Here is a 26,837-nt window from a genome sequence, read left to right on the forward strand (position 1 = left end):
GACTCAACACAAATCTAAGCATTGCAGAAGTACTTGATGAAATTTCAGGCTTTGGAATTGGAAATAAAAGTAACAAATGCATGGGATAAAAAAAATCACAGATGCTTTGTTACTTTCATACTGCACATGAGCAGAGGCACACCAGAAAAGCACCAAGACTGGTTCAGGGGGCAGCTCAAATGTGCTATTACTTCTATATGTTCCTGCTACTAGTGAATGCCTCCTTCCTCTTCATTTTTCCTCAGTGAATCAATCATGCAAAGAAAATATACAGCAGAAAAGTAGCATTTTGCCTGAACTCAGTGTGTCACATGGTCACTGACAGAACATGCCAGACTTGCAGTTTGGTGCCATACTCTCAATGTTTTAAGAGCTGCACCAATGACTATGTTAAATATGAGAACAAGAACATTTGTAATCTATACATAAACTGTCCCTTACATAAATTTTCAGCTATTCACTTCAGAGGCACTCTACAAAAACTACAATTCCTGTTGTTGCACATACTTAATAAAAGAGATACTTACTGGAGGTCCCTTCGGTCCGGGGAATCCAACAGGCCCCTGAGGCCCTTGTGGTCCCTGCATTAAAGGCAACAAAACAAGTGAAGTTTTACTCAAGCTGAATTGAAAAGTTTGTTTCAATTATAGAATACAGGAACCCTGCAGGTAATGTCTGGATTTAAGCATAAGGCCTCAGCCACACTGTCATAAATATTGTTAGTCACAACGCACACGCACAGACACTGGAGGGATTTCCTGAAAGCAACAGTGCTTGTGTAGGAATCTAGTAAAAAAAGGAGGAGAACTACTTACCTCAAATATGTTTGCATGTTACCCCTAAAACTGTGCATAATAAAGTAGGAACTAACTGTGAGTTAGAAGCACTGTTCTTCCATGTTGCATAAAACAGGGACTTTAGTTGATAGTTTGGTCATCTTTTTAACTTTGAGTTAAACATTCATATTTGGCAATTCCTAAACCCTGATAATATTCCAAATCAGTACAACGATACAAAATTCTAAAAATAATAAAATTTTCAGAGTTAGCTGGGATTAAATACAGCATGTTTGCTATTATGAAAAATAGTTGAAAAATCCCATGATATATGAACATTTTGTTTTCATAGCTTTGTATATATACAGATATATGGTGAGAGAAAATTTTCATGCAGGATGGTTTTACAAATTTAGCTAAAGCTGATCAACTGACTTAGTGCATTGCAAGCACATGTAGATGCATGTATGTTACATGACTCTTTCTGAAGTTGTTATCAAAAAACCCCAGAGGCCAGCTTTTAAAATTTACTGTTGTCATATTGAAAGGTACTATGTCAGCTTATGAAAATCCTTTTTGCTCTTTAGTTTTTAGTGTATTAAGTGAAATCTTAAAAGTCTTACTCCTTTTACATGGTTCCACAGCTGAGTTATGTACCCATGCCATATGTACAAGACTTTATCCTATTCTGTTTGGTGTATGCTGTGTGGGTTTACTATGACATCAGCTGTCCAAATATGTTAGAAATGTTGGTTTCATGCAGAAAACTTGAAGCAGGAGGCCACATCTCCCAGATTATTCTACTCTTTTGCTCCTGGGAGTTCCATAAACCTCATTTATTAAAGCCCAGGCTTGCAGAGCACAGCTGCCTCCTGCAGTGGGCAATGCAGTGCACAAATGTAGCTGGGGAGAGGATTCCTTGGGCCCAGCCTGGGACAATTTGATCTTAAATGAATTTTATGCCAGGGAAGAATTCTATTATACTGAAATGCAAAATCTGAATCAACTAAGAAGTGCTAGGGGAAGGGAGAAATCTTTGTGATCTTACTGCCCATCCATAATTTTTTTCCCCAAAAAGATAGGTAAGTCTGCTTCTGAACCCCTCACAACACACAAATACTCTCCACAGAGGAGTTTGGGTCATTTTTCAATATTCTATGTCTGTGAGCAACTTAACTTTCTTTATTTGTTTCTGGGTATAACACAAAGCTTCCAAAAAAAAAAAAAAAAAAACCAAAAAGGTGGAGCTTTACAGAGGAATACAGAGGAAAACTAATAAAATTGATTCAGCTACAAAATACCTGAATTAAATTGGTCAGTCTCAGAAACTGGGTTATAGGAACACAACTTGAAGTTTTACATTTAAATCCACCTTCTTTCTCAACAATTTCCCCTGTTCTCAAGCTTTGAGGCTTTCCAAGGAAAAACTTCACATTTTACTTTTAGTTCACAATATGGCTTGCAGGTTTCAAGTCAGTGGACTGATGGATTATGTGAGAAAAAGCAGTAGAATACTAGCAGCATGCTATCAAAATTACATTTTCATTCCTGTTATTAAATTTCATTTTAACAGGAGCTACACAGGATAGATTATTTATTATTTTCATGTCTGGTAGTTGAAATAGTCTCAGAGGAATAGAGATGACAGTTTTATTTTTTGGCCGACACCCTTCTTGGGAAGCAAATAGATACCTCACACTTATATTACACAAGTGATGAGAAACATGGTGCTATATCATTCTTCAGCTCTTTGATTTTATCAGTTTCTCTCCAGGGATGCTTTCATCTTGGATTGATCTGCCCATTGTTTTAGTACCCCCACAACTTCTCTCCCTTGCAAACTCTTGGAGCTGTCAGAAAACTGCTCTTCCACAAGGATCTGCTATTCCCCTTCTGGTAGGCTGCCTCTGATCCTCCTCAGTGTAAAGCAACCTACATTTCCTCTCTTGGTCTATGCCTCGTTCCCTCCATCCCACACCCTAGCTAATGCCAAAAAAGTGACATTATGGACCTGGGGAAAATTCACAAGGAGCTCTTTCCTGAAGAATAACATTCCTACAGAATGCTGGGACTTAGCTGTGGATACTGGGAGAAAAGCTTTAGGCTTCCTGTATGAAAAAGGTTAGCAGTTTAATGAAATATGACTACAAAAGAAAAGTTTATGCTTTGCAAAAATGCTTTGGCAGAAAGCTCATCCACTTAAATTGACTTGGTTTTCAAGCGCTGCCATTACAAAAATTATTTATTAATACTCTTTTTACTTTACACTGCTGTACAATGAGCTCCATAGTGGATTTGGTATTGATTGGTAAGATAAGTAAAAAATTTTGTTTTAGACAGAATAATAGGATTTTTGAAGCTTGCAGAAAATAGGTTGAGGGGAATTCTTAGCTGTTCAGAACAAAAAACTCAGCTGCTTCAAAATTCTGGATGTGGCTTGAGTATTTGCTAATCCAATGAACAGGCAGTAAACTGCAGTAAGTGAGGAATTTTGAAGAGCCTAATCTGTGAGTACACCTGCAATTCACAGGAATGTATACAAAGTGCATGGATGTAACACAAAGTGTGTATATACTCTCTGTGTCCTATGTGTACAAAACTGAGATACAGTTGGAAGAAGCTTTCAGCAAACTTCAGGCCCATTCATAACTTTGTGAAAAGCTTCATTTGAACTGAGGTTTGGTTAGTTCTGGTTACCCTGGTCAAAGTAGCACAGAGATATGAGAAGGAGAACTGAAAATAAAACAAATCACACTCCTATATAGCGAGAAAAACATGTACAAAGATGGCTTTCACAAACCCTTTCGCCTGGTGGGCCAGGAGGACCATCATTGCCTGAAGTGCCCTGGAAAGGAAAGAGAGTATGTTTAAGGCTTTACATTTATTTAAAAGAAACAGCTCATAGCCAACCTATACAGTGTGCTTGACAATTACCTTTGGACCTGGTTTACCAGTGGGACCTCTGGGACCTCTTGAGCCTCTTGGACCCTGTCAATTGAACACAGATGCACTTAATGATAAATACTGGATATTATAATCTAATGAAAGTAATTCTTCACAGTATAGTGAATGTAATTTACACAGGGAAGCTTCTAAATTGCAGATCAAAAGAACTTACTGTTGGTCCTCGCTGTCCTCTGGGGCCTGGTTTGCCATGCAACCCCTGGAAAGATAAGTTCACAGAAATCATCTTAGCAGGCACTGTATTTGTGAGATAAAGTTTTTTTTTTTACTGAAGTGGAGGCAGAGAGCAACTCCCATAAGTTTAAATGTTATTTTACCTTTAACTATGTACTTTGCATTTCAATTTACAGAATCATGGTCCTTGATAAAATTGGTTATCTTTCTGAGTTCACTGGGACTTGTAGCTAAATGCACTACATTTACCTGAGAGTGAGATTCTGTCAGAGGCATTATAACATTTTAAATCATATTAAAATGGTATTGAAGGTGGCATACCATAAGCAGAGTCCCTCTGCAGTAGTCTAAAGGACTTGGCATCATGAACAGCCTTAAAAGCAAAGTTCCCAGGTTCCTGTGGACAGCTGCACAGGTCAATAGAGAGAAGAAAGGGCAAGCCTCTCTTCATTTATAACAGAAATGGGCACTGTAATACCTACCAAAATTATGCACACTTGACAGAGATTCATAACTTGTCAAAATACCAGTCCTTAATTTTTTGCTTTAATACGTCTCCTTATCATGCTGAACATGATTTTTTCTTTAGGCTCTGCACTGGAATTGCTGTATGTGTAATGCAGAGAACCTTAAAATTCAAGGAAGTATTTTTTCAGGTATAGAAAGGAACCTGATGGCTGGTACTTTTGAATCTCTGAGGTAAACAAACCAGCAACAAAAAAATCATCAGAGATGTTTTAGCACAAAGCTTCCTTTTATCAGAAATCAATTAAATGCATTCACCTATTTTCTTAGTAGGATTCCCCCCCCCCTTTTGTTTTAACTGTTGGTTTTATTTCACCTATCAGAATAAAATTTATGTCTTGTTTTTGAAGTGCTACTCAACCTGTAATCTTCTCAAGGACAGGGACTGTTTTTCCTAGTACCTGTATGCCTGTATGCATAAAACACCATGACAACCCTTTAGGCAAGATTAACAATAATATCTGATTCTCACTGCAAAACCTGCAGTTATGGGCTTATTGATGATCAGCATAATATTTCAGTGTATGAGCAGTTTGATAGCATTAATTCTGTGGTTAATACCCTAGCTGAACTTGAAGGTTTATGAAGGCCTGAAAACAGATCAATATAGTAAGATTTTCATAATTTTAAGTCTGCTGGTTGATTCTATAATTTTTTTTTTTTTAATCTGCTGCCTTTATTAGCAGTTGCCTCATTTTTTCACAACATGAAATGAGCATTGCATTGTTGCTTGTGCCTGTACAGAACAACACATCTTTATCTCAGCTAAAATAATATAAGAACAATTTAAACTGTACATTTGCATAAGTAATGCAAATGCTAGTGGATTTCATATATTTAATCTTAAAATAATGAATTTATGCTTTAATAATAATAATATGTATTACCTGTTTGACTTGATGTTGCTATCATCTATGAATTCTGACTCATCTCTTAATTTCACCATCTTTCCAACCCTGATATATTCAAATTAATTTTAGAGACAACAGCACAGTGACCTTCTTTCTAATCTATTTTTAATTGTTAGAGTTTGAGGAACATGCATAACACATTTTCCCTCACCTGCTTCAAGCAAACAAAGCAGAAGAAGATTTAATTTTACTTTTTTTTTTTTTAATATGTAATAGTACACATTCTTCATCTTGCCTGGTATATTTTGCCTTTTTGAAGCTAAACCTAAAAAAAAAAATCCCTCGTGGCAAGTCAGAATATTTATGAAATACAAGTTGAATTTCCTTGAGGGTAAATTGCATGGTAGCAGGATAATTCATGGGATACAGGAAAATAGTTCTTGCCAACTCACTCAGCTATACTGTCCAAAAAAAACCCCAAGCCCTTCAGCAAAGGTGATATTTATTCTCTTTTTCAAATTATATAATTAAGGCAGTATGTGCAGCAAGAAAGAGTGCAAGTTCTTGTATATTTAGATTAATACCTTAAAGAATTGCAAACAGTGCCTCAGTATGTCCTCTTTTACATAAAGATAGAGGTCTATCTTGAATGTGAAAAGCTTGTTTTTGTCATTATTTAGATAGTAACTTGTATCCTTAGGTATCAGTCTTTTCCCCCAGCTCTGAATTTTAAAAGCTAATAAAATGTTATGCAGGAAAGAATTATCATACCCTTCCACCTTTCTCTCCATTGGCACCTGGAAATCCTGGGAAACCAGTTGAGCCCTATGTAAGAAATCAATATAAGTGTCAGAGGATATCAAGAGCGAAACAGCAGTAGAGCCACTATTTAATAGACACATAAAGCACAACTCCAAAGTCATGTACATTGTACATGTCAATCTTGCAACTTTGACAGCTGTAAATAAACTTATGAAAGCTGTAAATAAACTTACCATAAGGCCTCAAGTCCAGAAAGCATTAAAAAAAATGGTATAGAATGCACATTATTTGTCATCTTATTAGACCATAAAATACTCGCTAAATCTGCACCGTTTTTTAAAGTAGGAAAGCAATAATTCGTAACAGCCCACTAGAAATAACTGTATCATAATGAAGACAAACAAACAAAGCCTTGTTGCCTCACAGTAAGATAACTCTTTCAAAAAATAATTCAAAAAATAGTAAGAATTTGCCACATCTTCTATTCACTTTACTGAGCTGTAAATTAATTGCTTCAAGTTCTTTACTCACTATAAACCAACCAATGGACAGCTTAATTTAACTGATCCATGCAACTCATACATAGGCAGAATTTATGAGATGATCTGACTTGAAACTGCTCCCAGCTCTATTCCTCCTCCTTTTTTCCTCCCCTTTCCTTCTGCTAACTGCCCAGTCCAATGGGAACAGTACTATTTTCTTTGATTCTGGCAGAGAGGTTCAGTGGGACAGCACACTTTTTACCTGCTAAGGTGTTAATTTTTCATAAGGAACTTGGGAACAAAGAGACAATAATCATGATAAAATATACTTTAACTGACTGGGGAGGAAAATGTAGAGAGTGCTTGGTTTGGTTGGCCACTCAGATTTACTAGGCAGAGTCCCTGTGTCACAATGCCTCTATGTCTGTGCAGCTTGCTGTTAGCATCTTAGTGGCAAATAAAATGCATATAACAAAAACCTAAAATATAATTTCTTGGTGCTCTTTGAAATGAACTTTTTTCTTTTTTTTCTATTGTTCTTACTTCTGTATTTCCTTTAATGAATCTTGTTTTACATAACCATTCCAATTATCCATAAAAGATTTAGGGGCAGTACAACTTCACTAACACAGAGTCTAATGAAACCCTTACTGAAAAGTAATATGTTTTTTCCTTCCATTTCCTTTTGTATTCCTTTTTCTTTCATTTCCTTTCTTACATCTTAATTCTTCACTAATTATAATTTTATATAAGAATAAAACTAAAAATTCTAGTCTGTGAAGCCCAAGCATGTTCCTTAAAATTAAAAGTCTGAAAAAAATCCAGACCAAATGATGGGCCACTAGTAGTCATGACTTGGTTGTAAATATCATACATGTACAGTAGTTTTTGCAACTACTAATCCTCTAATCCAGAGGGACTGGATTAGAGAAAAATAAAAATTATCAGATAAAGGCAGTACTCTAAAAAAAATCCTTAGAAAAAAACTTAATTAAAAGAAAGTATCAACAAAAAGAGTGACGTCAATCTTCTTGATAATACTAGGACAAGATTAACTATATTCTTAACATAGCTAACATGTTTTTCTGCTGCTTTTTTCTGACTCCCTCACATTAATTTTAACTGGCCTGTGACTCAGTTTCCAAAGAAGTCTTTAGTGAATTATCTATTGTAACTGTCATTAGTTTTTCTTGGAAATTTAAGCAAAAAGTTGGAAGAGAAACAGTGAATGCAGCTTGAGAAATATTTTCAATTTTAATGTGATAAAAATTTAATGCAAGGAAGTTCTTGATCAAGTCCTTGTTGAAAAAAGAGTCAAATTTTATTTGAAATGTTACATCATTCTTGTTCTTAGAACTGAATAATGTAAAACTCTTATCTTAGATTTTTAAAGGACAATTCCAAAGGAGAACAATGAAACTAAAATCTCAGACATTTTGAGTTAAGAAACTGAAGCCAAAACCCCTGTGTCTTTCAAGGTGAATAGTTTTCATGAATACTTTCCATAGGTAGTTTTAATATTTTTCACTGATGCAGTGTTCGGTGAATAAAAATTCTCCAGACAGTCCATTCACTTGACAAAAAAAGGTAGAAGTATAGGGCAGAATCAGAAAAACACTTTGCCAGTCAGGAAATTGTATTTCACCCAAAACCTCCCATAATTTCAAATTTGGAAATAAAAATAAATCCAAAGTAGAGAAGAACTGAAGATTTTACTGCAGGTTGATTGTTCAGATGTATAAAAGTGGTAAGGGATTCTTTTACTGGTGATATTTACCTAGATGGGAATTCTTTGAGAAGGGCTAGAGCTACAATGTCTCCTTAATGGTCTCCTCTACACAGTGAAATATCTGTGGAACTATGCTTTTATTCCATCTTTTTTCTTTTTAATCTTAGAAAAGAGCTCCTGCAATTAATTTAACATGCCCGTTTCCTAAAGACAGGTTAGGATGAACTTGATACAAATTTGTTTCATAAAAATGTTTTAAACCAGAACCCCCCATGTGGTTTTCTATTGCAATCCAAATATGCAAAATAGCTGAAAGATAAACATAAGCACTATAAGCACTTAAATTAACTAAGGATTGTATTTTGTCATGCTTGTCTTCAAAGGAACTAAAGGAAAACATAAGGAAAACTTGTAAATTATACATTTCAAAGAAATATGGTTTATTCCATGGTAGAAGCAATAATCACACAAATGGAATCCCTGCACCACACTGATAATTCCCATCACTATTAGCATCCATTTAGGCAATATAGTGCCTGTTCTCTTTCAAGAATGTCAGCAGTGCCTTCCCTTTGCAATTGTTTAGTGCATGCCAGTTTGATGCTGGCATGATACAACTCGGGAGGAGATGCTAAAGGATACTATATTAAGAAGCGTTGAGAGGTAGTTCTCCATAAAGAGCCTGGCCTAGGGGTCATACTGTAGAAAATGATTATCAGAATATGATTGTCAAAATAGAAAATGAGAAAAATGCCCCTTTTTTTGATACCTACACCCTGCTTCCCCTAACACAGAAATGAAATAAGTGCCACTGTGACCAGTGTCAAAACACAATATACAGCTCATTTACAGCTCACCTTTGGACCTTGTCTTCCTGGATATCCTGGCAGTCCAGGTACGCCAAGCTTCCCCTGCAACGAGAAGGCAGTGTTAAATTTTACTGTATCCTCCTTTGTAGTTCAGCAAGCTTCTATACAAAATAATTTTTCCACAACATGGATATTAAATGAAATAAATTTATCATTTTTATAATTAATCACCAGTGGGCTTAGTGCCCCAAACTTAAATGGAAATCCTATTCCATTTAATGAATTCAAAGAAACCAATTCCTTGAAGGCTTTTTCTTCCATTAAGTGCTGTGCAGTTCATTGCTGTTGAGATCATTAAACAATAACTATTCTCTAAAAAATCCACATGTTAATAGGTTTAAGTGAGAAGAAATTATTTTTAATTTATACTCTGTGATGGCTGACTTTCATGAATAGGCATTTGAAGAATCAATTCTTTTCTTATATAGTTCTAAACTGAGACTATGATAAATTATACTCCACTGATTATTTGCTGACAATGGATTTATCAACAACCATTACCAACTTGCTGTGCTCAGAAAAGACTGATCAGCACTGACATCAGCCATTCCCAGAAATTAAATACAGTACATTACTCCATTGAGTTGGTCTCTTTAGACCTCTAGAGGATGAGTGATGGCTTGCCACTTTCAAAGGCAAGGAAAAGCAGTTTCAGACTTTGAGAGATAGGAACTCTGGGGCAGAATTTCTCTGTGTTCTAGAATATCTAGTTCTGGAGAAGATCTCAATGGAAAAGATGACTGTAAAGCATCATATGGTACTCTGCAGTGACCACAGATAACGTAAAATTAGAAGAAGAGATTTACATGGGGAAGGAAATTTTCCCAAAAATGTCTACTGGCAAAAAATACAGCACATAAATAAATATGTTGAGTATTATCATATTCATATGTAAGCACATGTGTCTGAGACATTATTGAGAACAATTTTTACATTTGAGAAGAACTACTTATAATGTTGCCTGTTATTTGCCACCCTGAAACAAGCTGCATGCATTGCAATGATATAAATGTTTTGCTAACATGACAGCACATCAAACTCTTGCCAGATTCAGTGAAAATTTTGTCCCTGATTTTTTTAGTCAGCAAGCCCAGTTGTCTAGGTTGTGAGTGTGAATACAGATTTTTTTTATTATGAGCTCATCTCTGATATGTTCTTAATTTTTTTGGCACCCTAGTTGAGATTTCATTGACCAAGAAAATCCAGCTTTATACCTACTTGGGAAATAGAATTTTCTTATCATAGAATCAGAACACAGAGAATAAGAACTACTGCAGTAATTTCATTACTTTCCTTAAAATAATAGTACCTTTGCATTAAATACATCATATGAATGACATGGGAACAAGACATGTATATCTGCTCTTACAGACTTTCCAAATGTGGTGGAAAGACCTAAAAGTTCACAATGACTATTCCAGGTTTTATACTAAAATAAGTATCACAGGACCAGCACCAAAGAATTCCTCTCTGACCCATTCCATTATGGCCAAGTATCCATAGAATACCCACAGAAGATGTGTGACTTCCAGTGGGCAAGAAAAGCTGTAAATATTTGTAGAAAAGGGAAAACTGTGGGTCTAATATTTCAAGGCCAGCTAATATAGTTATCAACATCAACATTTTTCTCAAATATCTTCTGATATTTAGGGCTTCATATTCTTGACTTGTATACTGTGAGAGTCCCAAATATGCCACAGTGAAGAATAAATGGTTGATAACCTATATATAGCAAGTAATTTGACTAAGAAGTACTAAAAATAACTAAAATTTGAATTAAAAATCTACCAACTATTTAAAAAAAGGTTTGTTTTGTTTTGATTTGGTTTATGCACCCTCCATCCTATGTTTTTTTTCAAGAGAGAACTAGAATTGAAGTTATAATTCACAAAAAAAAAATAAAGGGAAATATTTTCATCAGCATCTTCTCATTTTAGTGATATATGATTACACATATATGCATGTAGCATATACATTTTTGAACCATAATTTTATGTTATTTTATATTATCAAACTTCTCTTGTTATTTATATTACCACTGCTGAAATCACCTTTCCTTTCTGACAGCATCCACGCACATTTCTCAGCCTCCTTTCCATCCTTTATACCAAACTGAAATGGTTATTGTTGAAGCCAGGATTCTAGAGATATTTTTACCTTGTGCTTGATTTCTCTTTTTTCACCATCCTTTTATAAGTCCTCCCTCTTATCACCCCCTTTCCTTTTTGCCAACCTTATTTTGGATATGTATTCAGGAAATGTTTTCCATTTAAAAAAATTTCCAAGTCACCATTTGTTGTAATATGACTCAATATGAATTAACTCTTCAGCAGCACCTTTATCCTCCTTTATGCCCAGCTATTCTATTTGCATTGTGTTTTTCCCAGCTGGCATGCACTGTATATAATTAGGATTAGAATGGAGTTGCCTTATGTACTGGTGGAGTCCTACAATGCCTCTTTGCATATTTACGAGATAAGGATTCTCAGTCCTTGATCAGATGGGAATTCCAGTGGTCTGCTGCAATAGGGTCACAAAAAGATTTTGCAGATATGAAGGCTTGTTTTTCAGGGATGAAGATTATGGGTTCCATCTATGCTATGAGGAAATGGCATGTTTATGTTGATTTCTGGCTACTGACCTTTTCCCCAGCTGGACCAGCAGCACCTGGGTCCCCAGATGGACCCGATCGACCTTTTGGACCTTCTGGGCCATCTTCTCCTCGTGGACCTGGCTGACCAATTTCTCCCTAAAATACATCACCTTATAAATATGGAAAAATAGTCATGCATATATTGGAAAGATTATCTACAATTACTTGTAAACAAATTTTCAGTAAATCTAAACAGAGAATAGAATCATACAATAGTTTAGGTTGGAAGGAACCTTTAAATGTCATCCAGGATTCCTGCAGTGCACAGGAATAGATCAGGTTGCTGTAAGCCCTGTCCAGTTTAAACTTTTAAGAATATATGGGCTATGAACAAATGCTTACCCGGTCACCTTTAAGACCCATGTCACCTTTAAATCCTGGAAAACCATCTTCACCCTAAAAAAGTCAGAAACACATGTAAAGACATAGTAATATAGAGGAACAGGGTTTTTTTTCCTGCAAAAAAGATAAGAAAGATGAATTCACAACAGATGAAAATAACCTGTGTAGATAAAGTGTGAAGTCCAGACACCAGGAAATCTAAACTGGGTACTACTGCTTTATAGAAAATACACTAGTGCACTACACAGAATGAAGTTTTAGTTTGAAAATTATTAATACCAATTGTTCAAAAATCTATTTAAAGATAGAAACAATGTCAATATTCTGCTTTAATATGAATTGTCTTGCAAAGTCCTTTCTTAACTGCTATTTTTGATTATCATTCTTTTTAATAGTCATCCATTCAATTAAATTTAAAAAATGGTGACAAATCAGCATTATTTTTTTGCTAGCAGAATTTCTCTTAAGTAGTTTTTTAACCTAGTGCCTCAATAGAATCATGAAAGGAATCAAAAAGTTGACTGCTTGTAACATCTTAAACTGACACAAAACCCAAACATAATAATGCTCATAAAAACCAAACATAATAATGCTCATAACTTAAAAGAAGTAGTGATCTCTATACAGCAGTTTGATATCCAGCAATGCTCAGCCCAGCCTACTCTCATTGGCTGAAGTGATTGAAAGAAAGTAGAAACAAAATAAGTATTGAGACTGAATCCAAATAGAGTGGCAAAACAGGTGCACATTATTGCTATTTCTAATAAAAATTATTTATTTACTGCCTAGCAAATTCTAGCAGAGAATCTACTCCAAGCAATTTAATTGGTCTCCATGTTGAAGTACAAGCACAGTACTCAGATAAATTTCATTTACACATGTATGAGTTCAAATACAAGCAGAAATCTCCAGATGTGTTCAGCAGTTGTTGATGTCTTGCTCCACTATAAACTAATCAGCTTTTGGCTCTCTCTTTCTGAAATTTAATTAGTCCAAGTGCCAAGTCCTGCATTTTGGCCACAATAACCCCCTGCAATGCTCTAGTCTTGGGACGGTGTGACTGGACAGTGCTCAGGCAGAAACGGACCTGAGGGCGCTGGTCGACAGCCGGCTGGACATGAGCCAGCAGTGTGTCCTGGCAGCCAAGACCAATGGTATCATGGCCTGTACCAAGACTAGTGTGGCCAGCATGAGCAGGGAGGTCATTCTTCCCCTGTACTCAGCTCTGGTGAGGCCACACCTCGAGTGCTGTGCCCAGTTCTGGGCCCCTCACTTTGGGAAGGATGTTGAGACACTTGAGCACGTCCAGAGGAGGCTGGTGAGGGGCTTGGAGCACAATTCCAGTGAGGAACAGCTGAGGGATCTGGGGTGTTTAGCCTGGAGAAAAGGAGACTCAGAGATGACCTTAGCACCCTCTACAACTCTCTGAAAGGTGGCTGTAGTCAGGTGGGGTGGGTCTCTTTCTCCAGGCAGCAACTGACAGAAGAAAAGGACACAATCTAAAGCTGTGCTGATGGAAATATAGATTGGAAAAATTTTTTTACAAAAGGATGATAAAGTACTGGAATGGTCTGCCTAGGGAGGTGCTGGAGTCACCATCCCTGGATGTGTTTAAAAAAAGATTGGACGTGGCACTTGGTGCCATGGTTTAGCTGAAGTGTTAGGGCATGGGTTGGACTCAATCTTGGAGGTCAACCAAGCCAGTCATTCTGTGTGACTCATCATAGAACTCTTCCAAAATCCAGGCTACAAAGACTCCATTTTCATCTGATGCTTAGTTGTAACATGGCAGCAAAGGTCTTTGTGATGAATAATAACATAGTAAAATATTTTGCTATGATGCTACTAGTTTTTTATATGCTAAAGTAGTACTGCTGAATTCGAATCTGAGTAATATTTGGTCTGTCCATAAAACCAGGAGAGACTGACAATGTGCCCACGTGACATTACTGAAGAAAAACACAAACCAAAAAGAAGAAAGCTTTGTATTTAATCCTCATACTCAAAAAGAACATGAGGATTATGCTTTTGGCATTCCTAGGCCCCAAAACTTTATCTTCTCTCTGATCACCAAGAGAGATGGACTGCAGGGCTAAAGCCATTTTGAATTTGGAGGTAGTCATAGAGTATGCAACAATAACCACAGAAAGGGTGATAGAAGTAGACCTAGTAGTGGTAAACAACTCAAAATAGGCAAGGAGACATCAAAAAGAAAAAAAAAAACCAAAAGAAACCAAAAACAAATCAAACCCCTCCTCCCCCCCACAAAAAACCCAAAAACCCACAAAAAGCCCCAAGCAATCAACAAAACAAACAAACAAAACCCCCAAACAAATCTAACATGCAAATACAGTTTTTCAATAAAATGTGTTAATGTGAAAAAAAACCCAAAAGCAGTGACACTATAATTAATTGAAAAAAATATACTAAAAATCAATCTAAAAGGAGTTTTCTCGTGACTTCTATATGATGAAACAAAGTTTTACGTGGTCATCTTATACTGCATAAATTTAAATTTAAAGGTGGCTTTTCTTAATATTTAGAAAGAAATGAAAAAGGCAATGTGAAGAATACATAAAAAAATCTTCCGTTGTAAAAGTTGCTCGGTTATGGTCAGTAATATGTCCAGTAATAATTAAATGAGAACCCTTAGCAAGGACTGACCATGTGCCAGCTACTGACCAAATGGCTGCCAAATGAACTGAAACTCTTCTTCAGTTTTCACAGTGAAGATCCAGCTATTGAGATCTACAAGACTGGCTGATTTTATTCTGTGTAGGAGGAGAAAGCTGAATCCTCTATTTCTTTCTCTGCTGGTAACATAAAATAAAATACCTAAAGAGTTCTAGTCACATTTATGGTCTGATATTCCTGGAGCATTCCAGGGATATGGGGGCTTCCCTGAATGATAAGGTTATTTACTTTGTTCTCTTGAACTGCTCTCCCCCATGCAATGGCAGCTGAATAATTTCAGTAAAAAAAGGCCTGTGAACACACCCCTAAAATATTAGAGAACAAATAATGAAATAGCTTTGTGTGACCTTTGGAGGTATTTAAAGAATTTGCTGTCTTACTGCAACTGTGAAATAAGTTTTAAGAACACAAAAATATTGTAGACATTGTGCTAATCAGTATTCATTGATATACACAGATAAATATACACACATCTATGAAACATATTTATATATAAGTCCTGTAGTTTGTCCAAGCAGGATATTAATCACCCAATAAGGCACAAGAAAAATCTGGGGTTTTGAACTGTCCAGTCTCCATGGGTGTTAAACACACTCTTTTCATCTTAGATTTAATGAGCAACTCTAAAATAAGCATGCAGCCTAGACAAACTGTGGTTTAGGAAGGCTTGAAAATGTACAGCAGCTCTTGTATCTGAGCTAAGTTCTGAATTCAGGCTTTTTGGCAAGACAGTCTTCTGCTTTAGAAATATCTATAAATATCTCTAGACCATATATTTATCTATATATAGATATATATTAGCCATCAGAGCCATGAGAGTGGATTTGCCTGTGTGTTCAGGAGGTGTGACTGGTGGAGTCTGTTGTGTGTGTCTCATTTTGAGTGCTGAAGGAAGCGTGACCTTAAACCAACACTGGCCACAGTTTCAGCACCGCAGACCATCAGGAGTCAGCCCAGACCACAGTGGTTGGTGTTTGCTCTAGGAAGAGCTCTACAAACAGAATTAATGGTATCTGGGGAAGAAGAGCTTTCTTCACATTCATAAATATAGATCTAACTGGGGCTGTCCATCAACTGGGGCTTCAGCAAAGCTAAAGATCAGGGACAAAATACCTTGAGCCTAAAAAGCAATGTACACAAAAAAGCCCAATGTACATAAAAAAATACAGATCTATTTTATGGATCTATCAAAACAGATAAAAACAGTATTGTCACTGCAAATCTCTCTGATGCACAAGCCTCTCAATATCCCACTATAGTATGTACTAATAAGGGAGGGATGTCTAATTCTCTACTCAAGGCCACTTTAGAGAGAAGTTATCTAAACTGGTGCAAAGAGGATTCAAAACCATTCTAATAACTGAAGGTTTAATATTCACTTAGTAGCAGTGTAAATACCATGAAGGTCACTGATTTAGGCACTGGGCTTGATATGCCTTTGAGAAAAGGCAAAAATAAATTCACTGCTGTGAGATAAAGCATACTGCAGTGAAGGAGACAGAAGAGGCTGCAATGTAAAAAGGGAAAAGAATTAACTGCAGTCAGATTTACCTTTTCACCTTTGGATCCCTTGAGTCCACGTACACCATCGGCACCCTAAAGGAAAAATATAAAGAATTACCCAGATGCATATATTCAAAAGATGTGAGAGGAGGAATCCAATAATTAAATCTTACCTTTACACCACGAGGACCTGGGTATCCAATAGGACCCTGAGGACCTGGAGGCCCCTAAAATACATTGAAGCAAAGAACATTTGTTTGTGCAGTTTTTGGTTAGCAAGCAGTTCTCTTCAGAATCCAATCCTTATTCTTTCAGTATAATGTATGAAACAGCAAAATAACACTGGGCTGCCTGCCACTAAGAAAAGTTAAGGCATCAACAAACACCATTCAATGTCACCATAAGCTATTAAAAGAATTATGAACTAATTATGAACTTGGATTTAACTTGTATATTTGGGAAACATATATCCACAATATAAATTATCTGAAACAATGGTAATTGTAAAAGAGAACAAGGAATCAGAAACAAAAAATATATGCCATTAAGAAACCAGTGGTGTTTTATTGGAGAAAATTTATAGGCTAATTATGATAATGACACAAGTCAAAAATAGAGATCAAAATAATGAGAATAACAAAAAATTATGGTTAAAAAAAAAGAAAAAAGGAAAAAAAAATGACATCCCAAGCCTGAAAGCTAAAATGCTCATGGTGCTACCAATACTGACTGGTGCCTGAATTATTTTAGTTACATTTCACTGAGTATTTTAATGATCTTCAGCTTGGATCTATCCAATCTGATGGCAAGGCCCAGAGAAACTGATTTCTGTGAAGGGTGGAAGCCAGGAAGCCTGGAAACATGATACCTCTGAGCTGCTTTGCTGATTCTCCCATGTCTGAGAAGGACAGATCACAAAATCTTTTACTAATGGGGACATTGAAAGAGTCTTTTTCCTGTCTCTAATGTGTCTTTTCAAAAAACGTTTGGACTGTTCACATCTCTGAGAAACTGAACTTTCGACCAAATTTGGCTGAAATGGATCAGTAAATTGAAAAGACTTAAGAACTGGCAACATGCCTGGACTTTCAAAACATAAATGCTGTGTGTAAGATTTATCTTAAGAAATCATGTCTTTTACAGATAACAACACTTCTGACAAATATAATATGCTGATGTCAGTGGTGCTATACTTTCTGAAATGTCCTATTAATTTGCTTATCCTGTCATCCAGAACACAACTTTTAGTATTGCTCCTGAAATTATTTATTCCGGATAAATAAGGGTCAATACTGAGTAAGCAGAACACTGTATGGAGCTCTAAGACTAAGATTGAAAAAATACTTTACACTGACACTGAGTTGAAGATGACCTAAAAAATGCATGGTCTCTGCAAGTAGTTTTATACCTTCAAAAAAAGCAAATTCTGAAGAATGTGAGTACTCCATACAACAAAATTGGAAACTCAAAATATTTGCAAGTTATTTGCATGAAATGTGCACAACTATTCATTGGCATTCCACAAACTCCAAAATGAGTGTTACTTTAAAAGCACAATCTTTATATTATGTATAATCTCTAATATTTTTATTATATATGTTTGTCTGTGAAAAGATGTTTTAAATGTGTCATGGGTGTCTATTGTCTTCTTAAATAGTTCTTGTAAGCAACAAATGTGACAAATTTGTCATAAAGATGAAAAACTGCCAAAAGTTTTCTTGAAATATATGTAAATAAATGGAAAAGTTTTAAAACTCACCAATGCACCTTTATCTCCAGACTGACCCTCTTTGCCAGGGTGACCCTGTTAACGAGAAATGTATCTGATTTGAAAAGCAAGCATTTTTAAGGAGTGACATTTTATTATAAAAACACAATTATTTAAACTTTTGAATTTCAGGTCATTAACCACATTTCTTTTGCATTAGAATAGACACACAAAATTTGAAGAAAGGTTTTACTTTCAATACCAATATAATTTACATAACAAAGGAAAAACTTACAATAGGTAAGACAATTACTAGACAATAGGTACATTCATATCAATATTTTCAGGAAAATGCTGACCAGGCCTTTAGTTTAATTAATATTTCAGCAGTAAGAGGCTTTTAATGTAAGAGACTCTCACCTTTGATTTTGAAACAAGGGGGATTTATTTTGTAGCATAAAGACATTCCTAAAATTATTTTTAAATTACAGAATTTATTAAAGGTTCAAAAGAAGGTTGATCTAGTTTCAACATTCTGTGTCTTTGTTCTAAACTCTGACTTGCTTTTTAAACAAAACACATTTACATTTTAGACTTTGATTTATATCACTGAAGTTAGTACTATAGCACTCAAAACATTAGCCAATCCACTGTTTTCCTTTCTTACAAAATTTGCACTTAAATTGCAAAATTTAAAGGCAATTTAATGAAACTAAAGATTAACAGATAATTGTGACTAGGCTGCAGGAGGGCACGGAGCTGTGAGGGGACACAGCTGGGACACTGTTCCACATTGACCGGGGAAATATTCCGTACCAAATGATGTCATACTCAGTAATAAAAGCTCAGGGAAAGGAGGAGGAAGGAGGACATTCCTAACCAACTTCCCAGCTGGCCATCTGCCTGCAGACTGGCAGCAGTGAATGAATCCCTTCTTGTACTTAGCTTGTGTGCATAGCTTTGTTCCACTTATTAAGCTGTTGTTACCTCAGCCCAGGAGCTTTCTTGTTTTCCCCTTGCGATTCTGTGCCCTCCCCTGCTGTGGGAGGAGTGGGCCAGTGAGTAGGTGGGTATTTATTTGGCTGCTGGAATCAACCCATCACAGCAGGGGCCTGTGTCAGATACAGACCTGTGCTGACACCTGATTATCTCTTACAGCATTTTCTCCCTGCTTTGAAGGTTTAACAAAATGCAGATGACAAATAAGGCTTGTGTTTGGAAATTAGCATTGGTTCCAGCACACAGGAAAGGATAAGGGGAAACATTCAAATGTTTAGACAATGATTCAAAATACACTCAGCTGGGCAATCATTGCACACTTAACATTCTCCATTAAATTGGTACTTTGGAAGGTAATAGGCTAGACTGTGAGAGCCCTGGGAACAGTTCTGTGTTTGCAATATATTTGCAGTGACCTTGCAAACCTTGCTAAAAGTCAGGTTTAAGAAATACAGATTTCACCTCAAAGAAAAATTGTAAGGGAAAATTGCATGGGGAGGGTAGACAAGGTCTCAGAAATAACATTGTCTAAAGGGTCTTAGTGGTATAAAATGTATGTTTTTGCTGCAAGAGAACAAGTGTATGGGCATGCCATTATGGCAAATGATCCCATTTAAGCTGAATGCCTAAGCTAGCTGTTCAAGTGGTTACACTCTGTTCACATGAGATACTGCAGCCTCACAGTGAAGCTGAATTTCTTGGCAGTCACGAAGTTCGGCTTAGGTATGTCCCAGTCTAGACAATACAAGAAGCACCTTAAGCACATAATATGCACCTTAAATCAGGAAACTGAGAAAGAGGTAGGTTGTTCTATGTTTCCTCAGAGAACAAGTGGTGAACATCTTTACAGGTGATTTGCTCTGCCAGACTGACATGGTAGGATACAGTGGGATAGTATTTGGCCCTTTGTGTGTTAGTAGGTTATTTATGCATCCCTGAAGATGTTGCAGAGACATTTCAACATCTGGGACCACATTTTAAAAGCATACAGATGTTTTTAGCAGCTGCTTCAAAATGTAATTCTCATAGTTTTAATAGCTCAAATGATATAGGGAATTTACATGGATTGTATAATGCTGTTGCCAGCTAGGACTACCATTGCTTTTCCCCTCCATTTTGTTTTTGTAACACAGGTATCTAGAAGTATTTATTACTTAGTAAAAGTAGTTAAACATTCAAAGGATTAAATATTTCTTTACTTACAGGAGGCCCATCAGAACCGGGAAGGCCAGGAAGGCCAGGCTTGCCTTGTGGCCCCTAAATGCAGTAACAGACACACATCTTAAAAACAATAGCAAACATGTCCAACACATGTGACCCTAAGAGTGAAGGACATAAAATGCAGTCATACCTAAGTCCCTTGATATGGATATCAGGGATATGACAAAAACAAAACCAAAGCCAGAATGACACTTTAATATGATATGTAAATAAGGCCAGTTCTTACAATCTTTAGCCTACAAAAATGAGCCATAATTTTAAATGAGATGCTTGCCTGAGAACAAGCTTCAAGAATTACCCTATGAACATGCACATACATAACACAAGGTAGGGAAGAGTCCTCCAGTGTACAAAATTAAGTACTATTAGGAATTTCAGGCATAATAGGATTCACCAATGAAAGTTATCAACAAGTTTAAGAGGCAGAGTGCAGAGAACTCCAGTGCTCATAGCTGAAAGGCCTGGTATGCCTTTGTGAAAGCCTAGGAAATGCAGATATCACGGGACTTGTCCATTTCACTAGAATAATACTTAAACACACAGACAGGTAAAAAGTATTGATTTTTCAAAAAAAATAGAGTAAACAGTGAAGAGTAGAAAAATCAAAGAATTAATTAAGCAGGAATTCAGCAAAAAAGGGAGAATAATAAAATTAGCATAAAATTCAATAGTGACATGTTTGAAATGAATAGAAGACAGGTTTCAAGCCAAAAGAACAGATGAGGAGAAAGCCACCAAAGGACACTATAGTATGCCAATTATATTGCAGAGTTATGTCATAATATAATCCTTGAAAAAAGAAAAGAATCAGACTTGAATAGGTAAAACTTTGTTATAAAAAAAGATTCAGAAAAATTATTTTTGCAGCTTGCTGGGAAATTAAGTAACCTACAAGTACAAATTGTTTAATATTGTAGATGGGATTCTGCAGGTAATAATACAAAATTAATCCAAAATAAAGGGAGGCAGTTATGTTTGTGAAAAAGGGTATATGAGAAGAAGGCCATTGGGTGTTCATTGGTTATTCATTTATTGATGATTTCAGGAAGATCTAATATTTAAATTGAGCTTACTAGTGCATAAAAAATAGCAAAGCTCTCAGGCTGATAAATAAGGTTGTGACATAGAACTGACTATGAAATAACAAAATAATGCTGTAACTTACTTTTTCACCAGGAGGCCCAATAGGACCTTGAGGACCAGGAAGCCCCTGTTAGAAAGAAGCCAGTGTGAGAAACCAGGGAGAACAATGTACATACTAAAGGTCCCTCATTAATCTGTTTCAACACACGGGCAAATATAAGTGCCTTTTCCCCCCCCTTACAAGTTAGGTCAGGAGTTTTGTGCGAGTCTTTTGCACAAGCCACTATTCTGGCAGTAGGTCTGTAACAAGATCCTATTCAGAACCCTCCTCCAGGTGTGGCCATTCCTGCAGCATTCCAGGAACACTGAATGAGTCATTTTTCTTCTGAATGAAAAATCCCTCTGAAAACTTACTTGAAACTCTGCTGCCACTGCCCTCAGCACATTTGCAGCATTATTTATAAAATCCTTGAAGCTTTATCAGTTTTGCACATGAAAAGCAAACTTTTTAGTAATTTCCATTTATTAAACATTTGCTGCACAGTACATCGTATTTCTTGAGAATTCCTTTACACTTACTTGTGGGCCTGGAATTCCTTGCTGACCAGGAGGTCCTGGTTCCCCTTGAGGACCCTACCATGCAAAAAATAGCAGGGCATTAGGTTTGCATTTCTGTACTACAGATCTTCATTGTCAAGACTAAAAGGAGTACAAACTCATCTTTGTTCCTCCTTCTTTAAAGTCTACCAGCAACTTTCTCTCCAGTATGAAATTTTTTCATGTTAATGAATATCATGACCTTTTCTTTAGCAGAGAATAACAGCCCACACATAGGACCTGAGCACTGGAGTCCATGGTACTAAAGGAGTCTGAGAGAAAGCATGGTCAGGGCTTTTGGCTGAAAACTAAGTAATAGAAGCCTTGTCTTTTCCATATAAAATCATAATGAATCCAAATAGTTGACATAAAAGTTTAATTACATGGAAGGGATGGCACAGTTGCAGGGATGAGAGAATGTGGAAAGCATTCTTAGAATCTTTGTAATTCCCAGTTTATTTACTCACCATGTTTCCCTTTGGGCCTGAAGGTCCATCAATACCTGCAATGCCCTACAACAAACGATATAACAAGAGCAATTTTCAGTGGACTTCCTTTTTTCCTTCTGGAAACTGGAAATACTCGACAGCTCATACGTACAGGTTGTCCAGGGGGCCCAGGTGCTCCTCTGGGGCCCAGTAATCCCCGTGGACCCTGCAAGAGAAGAAACCCTTATTGACACCTGCATGATTTTTTTCTGAACAGAAACGCCTGTGAGCAGGACTGGCTGAGGAATGGAATAAGGGGTAGGAAGTATGCCAGGAAGGTAGCATGGGTGTTTAGAAGAAAGAAAAGAAGAAAGGGAAAAATTCACTGATAACAGATTTTCCTCAAGGGCACTGTATTTCTGAACTGGATGTCAGTGGAAGGGCAAGTTTTATTTTGACCTCTGTATGGTCATTTCAAAGAAAGGTGGGAGACTGGTATTTATATTTCCTGGTGCAGAACATTGGCACAGCATCTTCCACTAAAATTTCAGCTGTGTTGTGGCCTGAAGATCTGACCTGAACAGTAATATACATATTTGTATTCCTTTCTTTTGAAAATATGATGGTGTGTCATACTCTACAATACTATTCTAAGTACAAAATTATGTTTTTATCTCTAGTAAGGATCCAATAAGTAATTAAAAATTGCTAGTAATTTTATCACAATAAATACAAGACATTCTAGAAACAAGAAGTAGATTTTTTTGCTCTTATCCCTAAAAAAATTCACAAAAGGCCAATGGCTAGTCTCATAGATAGGGTGAACAAGATTTTAGTCTATAACATATTTTCATTCTATACTATGTGAATGAGTAGTTTTCATTACTGTCGTCATTCATGTTCTGCTACTAAAGTAGGCAGAACAAGTCTCCAGTCTCCTCATGTATGGTATAGTCACAAATCACTGACACTGACTGTAGCAGGTCTTTATACTTCATGAGTAGCCAGCAGTAGATCAGACATTTAGGGTAAAATTCTCCTTTTGAGGCTTGATTTCTTGCCTGCAATGCAGAACTCTGTTCTGCAGTGACAGCACCTGCAGAATTCCAACTGACAGGAGTGGAAATTCTGTATGTGAAACAAGTGTAAAATACACAATGAAGCATGGTAGTGTGAAATAAGAGAACCCAGACATTACTTTCTAATAAGTAGATATTTAGGTAACAGTTTAGAAGAAACAGGGGCTTGACTGTATTCTGATGTATCAAGGACACAAGTTACTGATTTTACACAATTGGCTAAGAAATACCATTTGTGATTCTGGAAGTTGTACATACTTAGCTGGGTATGTCCTTAACTTAATTCTAATCCTGTAAGTGGTGTTTCAACCCTAAACAAAACATTCAATTTGTTTGTTTTTCAACCAGAAACAGTATTCTCTATATGCAAACAGGTGAAGTAATTTTTATACCTGCAATTCAGAATAGTTTAATAAATTGGAAAAATATCTGAACATGTTTTTTTTTGCAACAGAAGCAGAATAAGAAATAATTGCTTACAGCTTCACCTGGGAGACCTCTTGGTCCAACTTCCCCATCTTCTCCCTGTTTTTGTGCAAAAGGAAAACAAGTTTTAGGAAAAAAACCCAACAAACATTTATCATGACCTTATTCCCATCATATGAGGATTCACTCTATTTTCCTGTGTGAACAGCAACTTACTCTTGATCCATCTTCACCAGGTAAGCCAGGAGGTCCCTGTGGGCCACGGTCTCCCTGTAGGATAAGGAAAGTCATTAAAATAACTGCTGGGAACTTTCTGCTGATGGAAACAATAATGGATGAGAAGGGAAATTAAAACAAATATGTTAGCTGAAGCTTGATGTGTCAAAACATGTCTTAACACAGTGATACAAATCTCTAAGTTATATAAAATCACTGAGTAAAATCATTTACTCAGTAAAATCTTTCATTACCTTAGTATAAGAACAGATGAGCATTTTTGAAACCATGAAAAACTTGCGTTTGTACAATTTCACTCTGTAACAAGAGCTGGACTTGGTGATGCTTGTGGGTCCCTTCCAATTCAGAATATTCTGTGATTCTCTGATTCTGTGATTTTTGGCCCCAGAACATACACAAGCTACATCTACAAAAGGTAGTGTTACCCATATTTTCCTTTGTCTCATCACCACCATCCCTCTCCCCTACACAATGTATTCGTGCAGTAAAATAAGATGTTTACATGGGGCAGAAGTTAAGAAACCAGCTGCAGGGCCCAGGAATATACAGAGATTTACTAACCACCTTTCAGAACCATGCACCCTGGCACCAGCTACTGAGAGCCTTGGGGACTGGTTTGTCTGAGGCTTTGGAAGGCAGCCAGACTTCCACACTTCCCCTCAGAGGCTTTTCAAGTCTATATATGCAGAACCTCAGTAGACTCTGGATCATACTTTTAGGATTTATTTTTCTTTCCCAGTTCCTAAAGAGAACTAGTGTGCTACAGAGCTCAAACACCACTGACTGACCTCCTTCTGGGCAGCGGGCTTTGAGACTGTGACTTCCTTCTGGCATTGGACAGCACCCAAGTATTCATGCTGTTTGCCTTAATTTTATCAATGTCTCCAAGGAGCCTGACCACTGCTGGGCATTCTGGTAGAGATATATGGAGTCACTGTTCAGTGCCTCTGCTCTTTACACTTCCAAACTTTCCTAGGGAATTTTAGGCAACCCTCATATACCCAGAGCACATCCCCCAGTACTAGGGATATTAATTTCTACTGCCTTTAGGGATTTATTCAACTGCCTTTCTGTCCTCCCTCAGCATGAAAGAGAAAGTGAAACTTTATGAACAGCTCTCTAACACCTTCAAGATGAATTCATATAGCAATTCATGTATTTTGCTAGCTTCTGCAACTACTCTATGCTATCTGCAGTTAGAGAATGTGTTTTTCTACATGTTAAATGACACTTCTGAAAGTGTAATTTAACTTGTTTTTCTACAAGTTAAATGACACCACGCATGAGAGGTGTGGTCTTTCCTCTGGCTTCCAATTAATATTCAGGTGAAGACTGACTTAGGCTTTCAAATACTGAAATAGGTCATCCCCTTTAGGATGAACTTTCTCTTCTTGCAGTCACATGGTACTTAGATATAGATTAGGAGTGTGCATCCAGTGTCCAGTATTGTCATTCAGTAAGAACAAAACTTCCTATCATTATGAGCATTCAGTTTTTCAGCTCCTTTTCTTTCCTTCAAGTGTTCTCTTAAAGCCTGAATTTCTTTTTCCCTGGGCCTATTTTAAAAGTCTAAAGTGTCTTACTTTTATACTGAAGAAGAGTTGTGCAACTAGTAAATCTAAATAAGAAAAGTTCAGTCACAGATAATGATGTTAAAAGACATATGACTTCATGTGATGTGATCTGTTCTACACTGGAAGTCCAAGAATCTCATTCAGTAACTCCTGTCTGAAAACTTGTGTTTGACAGAGACATACTCTAAGAGAGACATTCCATTTGCAACTCATATGTCCAATATGATTAATTCTAAAATCAGTCCTGAAACTTTACTCTAAAGTTAGGCTTTTCAATGTTGATTCTTTTACAGCTGAAATATAGCTTCAACACAAGTATTTCACTTATCTTGCTCTGTTTATTATTGCAAGCCAAAGAGAGCTGAACATTTGCATTATATGTTGTCAGTATATAAGACTCAGAGCTGTAACTATCCTATCTGACTTTGGACTGAGCTATTTCCACAAGGACAACAGTGCATACAAGAATGTGGTGATTTTTAAATAGTGGGATGGAAGAATATGAAAATAAGTCATTATTTTCATTATTATTTTGAAAATCTAAACCCAAACTTATTTTTCTATTTTTTGGGGTAAGAAGAGGACATGTCTGCTACATTTTTAATTTTGGGATGGAAATATGGAAAAAAAAATGAATATTTGAAAAAATATTTCTTTATGACTTGGAAGGTACTTTCCAGGCTGGAAAGCAGACACATAGTGCCTTACAGGCCAAATTTCTGTTCAGCCCTCCAAATGCAGGTGGCAAGTGCTTAATGCCGAGCCCCCTCTGCTGTTGGCCTGCTGAGCATGCTTCTTCTATTATGGGATGCACTGACTACTTTACACTCTTTACCTAAACAGGGATGCTGAAAGAGGAGTAAAAAAATTCTTCACGACTGCAGACATTCTTTATCCACTGCAAACAGAACTCAAGGATATCCTTAGATGCAATTAAAAAGAACTAGATTAGGGTCTGGTAGCCAGCATTGCTGAGCTTTTCTAGGAAGTACAACTGTGCTTACCCACTGAAAGGTGAGGTGAGGTAATAATTCCTTGGTCACTGAGCTTTAGCACATTTGGAAATGGCTTTGATGACATTCCCATTCACTGTTTCTTTCATGGTGCACTGCACTTACCAGGACAACAGTAAAGGAGGGACACTCAGCAGGGTGCTAGCAC

General features: G+C 36.6%; 1 protein-coding gene across 5 annotated transcripts in view; it reads right to left on the bottom strand.

Annotated features, from left to right (window-relative positions):
• COL11A1 (collagen type XI alpha 1 chain) overlaps positions 1-26,837 on the bottom strand; it is a 128,921-nt gene that overhangs the window by 45,289 nt on the left and 56,795 nt on the right. For all 5 annotated transcript variants that reach the window (XM_085585874.1, XM_085585872.1, XM_085585875.1 and 2 more), the window contains 18 exons: positions 24,082-24,135; positions 23,920-23,964; positions 22,533-22,586; positions 22,400-22,444; positions 21,915-21,968; positions 21,418-21,462; positions 20,235-20,288; positions 18,084-18,128; positions 16,498-16,551; positions 16,373-16,417; positions 12,128-12,181; positions 11,774-11,881; positions 9,121-9,174; positions 6,062-6,115; positions 3,895-3,939; positions 3,711-3,764; positions 3,577-3,621; positions 528-581 (listed from right to left, as the gene is read on the bottom strand). In XM_085585874.1, coding sequence (XP_085442000.1) covers positions 528-581; positions 3,577-3,621; positions 3,711-3,764; positions 3,895-3,939; positions 6,062-6,115; positions 9,121-9,174; positions 11,774-11,881; positions 12,128-12,181; positions 16,373-16,417; positions 16,498-16,551; positions 18,084-18,128; positions 20,235-20,288; positions 21,418-21,462; positions 21,915-21,968; positions 22,400-22,444; positions 22,533-22,586; positions 23,920-23,964; positions 24,082-24,135 — 963 coding nt within the window. The remainder of the gene's footprint in view (positions 1-527; positions 582-3,576; positions 3,622-3,710; positions 3,765-3,894; positions 3,940-6,061; positions 6,116-9,120; positions 9,175-11,773; positions 11,882-12,127; positions 12,182-16,372; positions 16,418-16,497; positions 16,552-18,083; positions 18,129-20,234; positions 20,289-21,417; positions 21,463-21,914; positions 21,969-22,399; positions 22,445-22,532; positions 22,587-23,919; positions 23,965-24,081; positions 24,136-26,837) is intronic.

Source organism: Lonchura striata, chromosome 8 (assembly GCF_050655825.1).
Source record: "Lonchura striata isolate lonStrDom1 chromosome 8, ASM5065582v1, whole genome shotgun sequence".
In the NCBI taxonomy this organism is placed as follows: domain Eukaryota; kingdom Metazoa; phylum Chordata; class Aves; order Passeriformes; family Estrildidae; genus Lonchura; species Lonchura striata.